The sequence below is a fragment of the Vipera ursinii genome, assembly GCF_947247035.1.
Source record: "Vipera ursinii genome assembly, chromosome: Z".
In the NCBI taxonomy this organism is placed as follows: Eukaryota; Metazoa; Chordata; class Lepidosauria; order Squamata; family Viperidae; genus Vipera; species Vipera ursinii.
The window spans coordinates 12,889,696-12,900,487 of record NC_139517.1 but is presented as its reverse complement, the minus strand read 5'-3'; the positions used below and the strand labels follow the sequence as shown (position 1 = coordinate 12,900,487).

The window sequence follows — 10,792 nt, the reverse complement described above, 5'->3', positions numbered from 1 at the left end:
GGGGGGGTCTTCAAACTTGGCCCTTTTATGACTTGTGGACTTCAACTCCCAGAATTCCTCAGCCAGGCACACTGGCTGAGGAATTCTGGGAGTTGAAGTCCACAAGTCATAAAAGGGCCAAGTTTCAAGACCCCTGACCTAAATTAACAGTTCCTGTCAAAACGATGCGCTCTAACGTTTTTGCAACATTGAGATACATGGGTCCTTTTTTTGCCAGCTGGCTTTAAAATCTGTTTTAAATTCATGTAAATAGGGGCAATCGCACAGTAAAGGCCACGGGTACACGTGTGTAAACCTAAAACCTCATACACACAAGCACCTACGTTGGGGAAATTTGAATGGTCGCGCCAGCCTGCTCAGCGAATAGCTAGGACAGGGGTCGGCAACCTCGGCTCTTTTATGACTCGTGGACTTCAACTCCCAGAATTCCTGAGCCAGCATAGCTGGCTCAGGAATTCTGGGAGTTGAAGTCCACGAGTCATAAAAGAGCCGAGGTTGCCGACCCCTGAGCTAGGACAAGGCGCCCTGGCTCCTGTTTTCATGCTTCCAGAGGGGAGAACGGAGAGACTGCAACTCCCAGCATTCCTGAGGGCGCCCTTCACTCCCAATGGCCTCGCCCTTTCCCCGTGCGTTGAGACTCCCGCTCCCTGGCCTCGGTCTGACGGTTACAAAAAAGCTTCGCCGCAGCCTTTCGCGAGGTCTCCCTCCGTCCCCAATAATCTCTCTCTAGGAATCAACTTCCGGTTGAATCCTTTCCCACCCCCGTGCCGCGGCGTCTCTCCCCCTGGCGTCGCTTTAATTCTCGCGAGACTTCCATGCCGAGGCCGGCGGGCGGAGGGAGCGGTGGGAGGAGGGAGGGGGTTGGCCCTGGCGCTTGGTGGTGGCGGCCGCCATTTTGCCACGGCGGGTCGGGTCTGCCTCGGCGGGGCCTGGTTAGGGATTAGCAGCCGAGTGGGAGGGGTCAGCGACGTGCCGAGCAATACCGGCGGGGGCCACGCGCTGGACAAAGCCGACCGGGAGCGGCTAAGGAGCCACGGATGGCGGCAGATTCTATCCAACCGAGGCGGCGGCGCTGGGGCTGAGGTGGCGGCAGGAGGAGGCGGGGCAGGAGGCACCTCCCCTCCCTCCTCACTCCTCCCCCCTCCCACCCAGGTAAGATGGCGGACCGGCCGGGTCTCTACTCTTCTTGCTCACACCCACCTCTCTGGAGCGGGGCGAGCCTGTGCGTCGAGTCGGGAGGGAAAAGTGAGGAAACAAATAAGGGCGTCCGCGTGCCCCCTTTTTTTCCCCGTCCCCGCTGGTTTATTTCCCCCCCTACCTCTAGAGGGCGCGCTCTCGGACCGTAGTGGGGCGGGAAGTAGCGGGAGGCCAATGAGAGAGCGCACGCGCTTCTTCAGCCAACGGCCGCTGCCGGCCTATTATTACTTCAAGCCCGTCGCCGTTCTCTTTTCGCTTCCTCAGCCCCCTCCCCCCCCCACGGCAGCTCGTCGTCTTTGCGCGCGCCGCGGACCCGGCCGACCAACCAACCAACCAACGGCCGCATCTTCCTCTGTGCGTGGGGGGGAGGGGCGGGTGGGGATCCTGAGGGGACGGGGCTCGGGAGGGTCGGGCGCGTGGGTGGGAGGGGTTTGAGGCGTCGGGAGGGGGGCGAGGGGGGGGAAAGTGGGCGGGGACAAGGGGGACAAAGGGTTAAAGTGAGGAAGGAGGGGGGGGGAAGGGAGCGAACAGTGGCGAACTTAGGCTGAGGAAAGAAAAGTGCCGGCGGGCCATGTTTAGAAAACGCGATTACGGTACAATCTGGGCGTTCGGCGAATCTGGTCGAAGAGGATAAAGGGGGGGGGTTCGCAAGTTTGGAGAGCTTGAGGGTTGCCGGCCGGAGGGATCGCAAGGATTGCAGAGGCGTTGGGGGTGGTGGGTTAAGGGTAGAGGCGTGTGAGGGAGCTTGGGATGATAGTTGACTAAAGCTGGGACTGGAGTGGAGAAACTTAGTTGTCGCGTGTCATCAAATCGTGTGGAAAAGGCTTGCGAGAGAAGCAAGAGTAGCTAGAGGGAAGGGAGCCGTAGGAAACATGGAGCCTGAGGAGGGACGGAAAGAAGATCAGGCGGATCGTGCTGGAAACGAGGGGCTAAATCAAGAGGCTACAGTGGAGCAAAATAAGAAAGGGGCAGCTGCGTCAGAGGGGCAAGATCAGGACATTTGGGGGGACGTGGGTGAATTAAGTCAAGGAAGAGTTGATACGTCCGAAGGAGAAGCAGCCTTAGGTGAGGAGGGAAATTATACTGAGGAGATGACAGAAAGGGGGAGGAAATCAAGTCTTGGGGAGCTGAAAAGTAAAGCAGAGGAAGAGGAATCTGAGGAATTGGGAGGAGCAGATCAGAAAGATACCGGTTTATTTGTGAGCCCCTCTGCAGGAGAAGAGGAAAAAACTCCAAGGGGGATAGATCAGTGGAAGATAAAGGAGCATGAAGAAGAAGGGATGGTTGAAGAGAGTAGATTTTTTCTAGAAAAGGATGAAGAAGTTGTTTTGGCAAATCAGGATCAGAGGAAGGAAGAAGTTCATGCGGACGCTGAAGAAAAGGAGAAGAACATGAAAGAGACGGCTGAAGTATTAGCTTTAGACCAGAAAGATTCCGAGGGAGGGACTGAAGAGGTTGTTGAAACCACAGAGATACAAAAAGATAATGACCTGTCGAGATTTGGTCAGGGCAGCAATTTAGAGATAACTAAAGGAGAGGAGGTAGCAGCAGATGCAACCTCAGTATATCAGAGAGAGACTGAAGAATCTGTAGGATTAGGTATGGAGCAAAATAAGGTGTACAGCAAAGCTGGGGATGAGGAAGTAGCTGGAGTAGATCAGAGAGAGAGAGAGAGTTTAATGGCCCGTGAAACGGAGACAGTAGAAACCCAAGGAAAACCTGAGGAGGTGTTGGGAAATCTCAGGGAAGCTGGAGAGATGACTGCAGAGAGGGATGCAACGGTGGAGGAGGAAGCCAGGCTTTCGGAAGCAAATCAAATACAGGTTGAAGAGGCTGGGAAAGCACCAGAAACCGAGGTTGATCAGGTGGAGGCAGAGATTGGAACTGAAAAGAAAGATGCAGCAGCAGCAGCAACAACACTGCATCAAGGAGAGACGGAGAAGTTAGTTGAGGGAAGTTGGGGAGAAAGTAGGGAACCGGTGGGAGAACAAAACGTAAGTACAGAGGGAGCTGTGACATTAACGGTGGCTGAAGCTGAACATTTGCAAGAGTCGAGTGAGATGGTAATGGGAGGGGAAGATAAAATTGGGAAAGTGACTACAGAAGTTGTGAGGATACCGGTTGAAGATAACATTGAGGATTCGGTGGAGACAAGTGAAGTAGTAAGGGGCGAAAAAGATTTAGCCGCCATGGAAGCAGAGAGAGAGGCTGTTGGCAAGGTGACAACAGAAGATGATATATCATTGGCAGTAGCTAACCTTAAGGTTGAAAATTTGATGGGCATTAATGAAATACAGATGGGAGAGGAGGACATGGCACTAAGTGTAGAAGCAAAGGAAGAGACTGTAGAGGAGTCGATTGCAGAGGAAGGTGTAGGTGGAGAAGTAACAGAAGCACCAGAGGGTATAAGTAGAATACAGGAAGAAATGCCTGGGCAAACTCAGGATAGTAGAAGTAAAGAAAAGATGGAATCAGAGATGATTGAAGAGAAAGTTGGAGATTTGACACAACCAGAACAAAGGCTAGCAGAACAAGTAGAAGAGAAGGAAGAAGAACAATTGGCTTCAGCTGGCACGATTGATAAAGTGGAAACTGGAGAATTAGAGATGGCATTAGCAATTAATCAGAATGAAATAACGAAAGGCCCGAGGCCATCTCAGGAAAAGGCAGAGATTGCTGTCATAGATGCAGTGGGAGAAAAATTGCCATCTCAAGAAAAGATTTTATCCTGGAGTCCAGAATTGGAAGGACGAACTCAAGAGAGAGCAGGGGTAGGCTCCAGAGAAGGGATATCCAGATTATATACGCAAGAGGGTAAACTAAGCCAAGAGCTTGTTGCAGAATTGGTGAGAATTGGCCAGGAAAGAAAAGATTTGTCCTTAAATCAAGTAGCCTTATTAGAAACGAGCATAAGGCTCACTGAAGAATTAGGTAAACTGGCTGGCGAAGAAGAAGAAAGTCAAAAAGTGAAAGGTAAAATAATTGTAGGCTTGGCCGGGCTACGACAAGGACCAATTCAAGTAACACCACGTAGGACCGTTCGGTCAGCGGGAGGCTACAATGGAGTGTTGGCACATGTAGCTCCAGGATTAATTGTAACTGGTTTAAGGAAGCCTGAGGAAAAGAGACCAACAAAACAAGATCATACGGGCAAGAGGCCGTATGAACAAAGGGAGACCCGATCAGCTGAACAGGGGCGTTTTGGAGTAAGCGTGAGGTCAAATAAAGCAGTGGTCTTCATGGGTTACCGAATTGGGCGGGAAAGAATGTATTGTTTGTCAGAGGCAGAGAAGAGGATGGTGAAAATCCAGCAGCTGCCTGAGTTAGAGGAGATTAAGAAAAAGCCTGCAGTGGAACAGGTAGAGGTAGCCAGGCAGGAATCGAAAGTGAGGAAGGAAGAGGCACAAGAAATCAATGCCAGTGAAGTAGCAAGACATCATCTGGAGGAGCTGCCAGAAGCATGGCTTGGAAGACCACGGACACGAGATTATATAGCAGCCCCAGCAAGTTCCGGGTGGACTGCAGGTGTAGGGCCAGGACATGGGCGTATGTCAAGGTCACTTCGGGCAGGAATAAAAGAAAGAATTAACTTGATGGTGATGGGTGAGTGTGCAACCAAATCGGCAGCGCAGAGGCTTGAGCCATTAAATATTGGGATGAGAAAAAGGATGTTTGAGCTTGCAAGCAAGTCTGCCAACGTGCATTGGTTGAATGAGATACTGAGGCCGAGACCACCAGGTTCTCGGTTTGGTGTTGCAGATCAGAAGGTTCACGATGAGGGAAGTCCTGGCCTGATGACTGAAAGGCAAAGCCCTGGCTTGTTCACAAGGAAAAAAGAACTAAAAGATTGGAGGGACGGGGTGATGGGAATAGCAATCAGGAGATACAATGCAATGAGGCTCGCTATGTGGGGCGAAGGCCCGGTTGGTTTGCACATAAAGGGGAGGAAGTTAGCTGAGGAGTCGTATGTTCCTGCAAGTAGCTGCCATAAGGTGACATCCATTTTGGGACATGTTGAAAGAAGAGTGTTAACAATGGCACAGCAGGTAACAAATGAGAGAGTACCAGGTTTGGAAGTGGGTGGACAAAGTCTGATTGAGGCACTGAACCAGGATATGGAGTTAGCAAGGTCCAAGAAAGGTGAGAGGTTTTCAAGGTAACTGGTGAAAGAAATTATGTCATGAGCTTAGGGATATTGGGTTGTTTTTAAGAATTAGTGAGTGGAAAAGCAGAAAATGTATAGAGAATAGTACAGTTTCAGAGGAAAGCTTCAGGTTGAGAGGATTTATATATTTGTCAAAGGAATAGAGAAAGAGAAAGGCCAAGACAACGATACAAGTTACAGAGTATTGACGCTTCAGGGACAAAGGTGCGTGCGTGCATAGGGAATGAAACGATAAAAATTGACCTTGAGAAAATGGGTGACTTCGATCATCTGGGATTTGTGGCTGTGAGCGGAAGATAACATCTTTCAGATTGTCTCTGGAACATTTAGTAGCATCTCAAACAGGTTCTTGCCTTTTCACATAGGCTTGGATTTGGTAGCTGGTGCTTACATTAAACATCTCCATCGTAACCTGTAGTCAAGCTATTCCTGTGCTGTCTGCCTTACAGTCGTGGAGAAATATGGACAGCCTTTCGCTAATGCTTTGAAGAGAATTTTAAAAAAAATAGAGCAAGACTCCAGCGAAATGAATAAATGCTTGCAAAACCTGGTATTCTTTGCCTTGGATTGACCTTTTTTTTTCAGGAGTAGTCTTCCCCTGGAAAGCGAAACCCTGGAAGTACAGTCTGAAAAGCAAGTGGAATTCTCAGCTCAAACAGGTAAGGCTGAAATTTTGTAAAAAAATTTTTAAAAAAATATTGCGAATATGGAAACATTTGTAAAAATGCTAAGGAAGGAAGGAAATTGCCATATCTTCCTAAAGTAAAATTAGATGCAGTTAGTTTCTGTATCACCTATAGGATAAGTCCTCAACTTACAACTGATAACTTAGTGACCATTCAAAGTTATGACCGATTCTCTCCCCCCCCCCAAAAAAAAACCAAACAGTACAGCCCAGATTTGAATTGCTGATGGCCACCCTCCCTCTTTTCCTATTGTCACACGATTGCATCTTGGGTGCCTGGTAACTAGCCCACATTTACCCCCGTTTGCAATGTCCTGCAGTCATGTGACTGCCAATTCCAACATTTTTTTGCTGGAAACCAGTATTTCTAATTTCTGCCAAAAAAAAAATGCTCTTCACAACCAATGGGATTGCTTTACAACCACCAAAGTTGCTTAACAAATCTTGCAAAAAATGTTATGAAATGAAGTTGGTCATGGGGGTGCCTCACAACCATCACGACATACGACAGAAATTCCGGTCTCCGTTACAGTGGTAAGCTGAGGGCTATGTGTATTAGATTTTGCTTGCTGTGATACGCAGGAGAGTATACTAGGAACTATTGCAGTCAAAAGGCAGGAAATATATTTGATAAATCTTGACTCACAGACACATTGACATCTTGTGAGCACCCTCAAATTTGGAACTGCACATTTCCTCGTAGTGGGGAAGCAGAAATTTTCTTTAGGAAATTTCTATTGGAAAAAGATGGTGTGGTATCAAGATTCCCTTTTTGTGTTCCATTACATTGCGATTACATTTCAAATCATAGCATAGGTAGTTCTCAACTGATGACCATTCATCTAACAACATTTCAAAATTATGGCAGTGGTGAAAAAAAATGACTTACAACTGGTCCTCCTAAAACAGGTAGGCAACCTTGGCTCTTTTATGACTCGTGGACTTCAACTCCCAGAATTCCTGAGCCAGCCACACTGAGGGGAAAGGGAGAGGTTTCCAAGCTAAGCCATGCTGGCTCAGGAATTCTGGGAGTTGAAGTCCACGAGTCATAAAAGAGCTAAGATTGCCTACCCCGTCCTAGAATCAGGTCATGTGATTGTCATTTATGACAATTCTCAGGGGGCTTCCAACAAGCAAACCAATGAGGAAACCTGGATTTGCTTAAGAACTGCATGATTTGCTTAAGAACTGTGGCAAAAAAAGTTGTAAAATCAGCTGTGGTTCACTTAATGACTGCATTGCTTAGCAACGGGAGTTCTGGTCCCAATTGTCATAAGTCGAGGACTATATATATTCAGCTATTTTTTTGCAAAGATACAGAGATGCGAAAATGGCAAGCTATGAACAAAACTTACAATTTTCAGAACTATGGAACAGCATAGTAATAGTAAGCATTAATTTTTTAAAGCAGTTACATGTTTAGAGGCACCCAAATGAAATAAAGAAACAAATACAGATTTCTTAAGGGTGCATCTATAAAAACTGAAAAGAGAAGCTCAACTATATTTTGGGAGAGAGAAACTTTCTCAAATTTAGAATAATCCTCAGACAACGAAGTTGGCCTTCCAAAAAAAAAAAAAAGAGTGCATTCCCTTTTCAAGACCTTTTCCTACAATTTCTCCCCCCCCCATTGCGTTAAAATGCTATTGGCAGAAGTCAGCCTGTTTTGATTGGTGAATTGTGCTTTTTTTTAAAAAAAAGAAGAAGCTTTTTGGATACGTGCATCAGTTTTGAAAGATTTTCAATTTGGCTGCAGTCATGAATGCTGATTTCTGTTCATGACTCTCTTCAGCTAATTCTGAGTCAGGCAGTCCCGGGCGCAGGCTGGGCTGCCAAGGAACCCAGGAGCTGGACGGCTCGTCCCAGTGGCTGGCTGAGCAGAATGAGGCCGGTTCGCAGCATGCCCTGGAACAGGAGGCCAGCACTACAACCGCAGCTGAAACTGTTGGGACGAGAGGCAAAGAGCAAGAGCGAACTAAAATGCAGACCAGTCCTCCCCCACCACCACCACCACAACAACAACAACACCTGCTGCACGCACAGGTAGAGTTGGAGGTGAGAAGCACCCGTGTGCAAATCCCTCCGGATTAGCCGAGTCGTATCTGTGGATTTTCAGCGATGGTTTGAGATAATGGGAGACACGTTGTAGGGAGCAGCTTTGCGGCAAGGCAAACCAAAGGGAAGTTCTTCTCTGAGACTTTTATTTCTGGAGTTGCTGTATTTTAACGATTAAGGGCGCTGTGATAATCCTTGCCGTTGATCTCTTCCTTCCTTCCATGCCTTTCATATTACACCGTGCGCTTCAGGCTACATCAGACAAAATGACAGGGAGCAATCCAGTGTCGCCAGCCTCTTCAGGCTCACCTTCCTCAAGTGGGAGCATCTCGCCGCCACATCTGGCCCACGACTCCTCTTTGGACAGTCACCTAAGTTTTGACGGTCCCAAGTCGCAGAACAGAGCCCTGGTATCATCTGGGATGTACATCTCCCCTGATCCCGCGAGCATGTGGGACAAGACACACGCAGAGATTGCTGAGCAAGCAAAGCATGTAAGCTCTTGTCCAAACCGTCGGACCCCTTTGAGCCATTTTTTTTTATGTTGGGCATAAGCATTTGCAGTCAGTGAGATTAAACGAAAATGTTTAAAAAAATACTTCAGATGTGCGTTGGAAATGGAAGCAAAGACCAGGTACTTATTATCATACCTGGTAGACGTGTCCTAAAGCTCAAAGGTTCTGGCTTAAGATACACTTAATGGTTGGAGAAGGTGATTAAAAAAAACAAATAGAATTCAAACCAGAATTGGTTTTTGTTAGGAATGATAGGTCCCAACTATGACAAGGAGAGTGGATACCTAATATTACATGTATTAACAGCAGCGAGAATTGTGTATGCTCAATACTGGAAAAGTGAAAAGTTACCGACTGAAGAAGTATTAATTAAAAAAATATTGGATTGTGCAGAAAGGGATAGATTAACTTTAGAGATTAAAGAGAGAGCATTCAGTTTATTATAGAACTTGGAATAAATTTTATCAATGGCTAGATAAACGAATTAAGAGAGAAAGGAATGTGATACAGAATTTTGAGTTTATTTGAGTAAGAAAAATACTATACATTGAAAACTTAGTATTGTTTATGATAATTTATTATATTGATTATTGTTATCAGTTGTTAGCTTTATTACTTTTATTTATATATATTTACCCAGACAATATGCTGTTTGCCAAATATTGAATGTTATTGGGGGAAAACCCAACCCTTACCCCCCCAACCTTCCCTGTACCCTAACCCTAATTCCCACCCCTTTACCCCCTTCCCCAACCCTATAAAAACTAATAAAAAATTTTTTCAAAAAAAAAACCCATTTGCAGTCTTAAGATAGTAGAGTAGCCCTGAGGGTAGCAGGATAGCCCTGAGCCTTTCAGGAAGCATGTGAACAAACTACCTGACCCTGGATACTCTTGTTTTAGGAAGCAGAGATTGAGAATCGAATTGCAGAAATGAAGAAGGAAGGATTCTGGTCTTTGAAAAGGCTTTCCAAGGTGCCTGAGCCAATTCGGCCCAAAGTGCACTGGGATTATCTTTGTGAGGAAATGCAATGGCTCTCTGCTGACTTTGCTCAAGAACGTCGCTGGAAGAGGGGTGTTGCCAGGAAGGTGGGTGCTGGCATCTTTAAAACTTATCTCGCCTTTAAACTGCCCCGTCTCCAGACTTTTTCAGCAGGTTTGCATCCATCCATCCAATCCCATCTTTATACCTTTTAGAAGCAAATGCCATGTAATGGGATGCTGCTGCTTAGCTGTTTCATGGCTCCTGTGGGATTTCTGGACTTTTGTATAACCCTAGCAGTTAAGTGATGTAATTGGTGCTGTTTCAACTGGGTAGTGCACAGTATGGCTGTACGATTTCCCTCCATAAAACTTCCCACAAGCTAATCTTTCCTAAAATAGGGTCCAGGATAAAAGTGGAAAACATGGCGACCTGTGACGGATTTTGGTCATTTGGACCTGTCGCCTTTCTCCCCTGTGGCATACAGGTTGTGCGCATGGTGATCAGGCACCACGAGGAACAGAAGCAGAAAGAAGAACGAGCCAAACGCGAGGAGCAAGCCAAGTTGCGCCGCATTGCTTCCTCCATTGCCAAAGAGGTCAAGCAGTTCTGGAGCAACGTTGAGAAGGTGTGTGAAGCCCTTGTCCAGAGTCAGGAAAAGTGTGTTGTACATCTTGATAGCCTAAATATATAGGCAAGTACATGCCAGCCCATTTTCCATGTCATTGAGTTTATTATTTTATGTGTCTGATCAAAAGTGTTGAAAATGTACACATGAAATAGCTGGTCCTTTATACCATAGTGTTACTTTTGCCTGTTATTATAGTTATATCCCTCCAAAACTCCAGGCACGTTTTGCATGGAGGGATTTCTCCTCATTTTTATCCACAGGCCAACTCCATGAGAAAGGCAGAATAGGGGGAATAGCCACTCAGTAAGTTGCCATTGTCAGATAAGTTTGTAGTCTCAGTCCGTTCAAAACTACACTGGCCTACCCTTTTAAAATTTGCACTGGAGCTATTGTCCTAAGGAAATTGGATTCATTGTTTTTATATTTTATATAACAGTTGGAAGGGACCTTGGAGGTCTTCTAGTCCAACCCCCTACTCAAGCAGGAGCCCGTATAACATTTCAGACAAATGGCTGTCCAATCTCTTCTTATTAGCAAGAAGCTTTTGAACTGTGCAAAGAAGC

The 10,792-nt window shown here is 46.6% G+C and overlaps 1 protein-coding gene across 2 annotated transcripts in view; it reads left to right on the top strand.

Annotated features, from left to right (window-relative positions):
- Window positions 1-923: 923 nt before the first annotated feature.
- Window positions 924-10,792, top strand: part of SRCAP (Snf2 related CREBBP activator protein) — a 38,429-nt gene continuing 28,560 nt past the window's right edge. Inside the window, exons 1-6 of one of the 2 annotated variants that reach the window (XM_083378466.1) lie at window positions 924-1,152; window positions 5,948-6,021; window positions 7,840-8,090; window positions 8,354-8,596; window positions 9,520-9,705; window positions 10,086-10,226. In XM_083378466.1, coding sequence (XP_083234592.1) covers window positions 8,028-8,090; window positions 8,354-8,596; window positions 9,520-9,705; window positions 10,086-10,226 — 633 coding nt within the window. In that variant the 5' untranslated portion in view covers window positions 924-1,152; window positions 5,948-6,021; window positions 7,840-8,027. Of the gene's footprint in view, window positions 1,153-5,418; window positions 6,022-7,839; window positions 8,091-8,353; window positions 8,597-9,519; window positions 9,706-10,085; window positions 10,227-10,792 lie in introns of those variants that run through there. The other variant, XM_083378467.1, reaches the window with a different exon arrangement.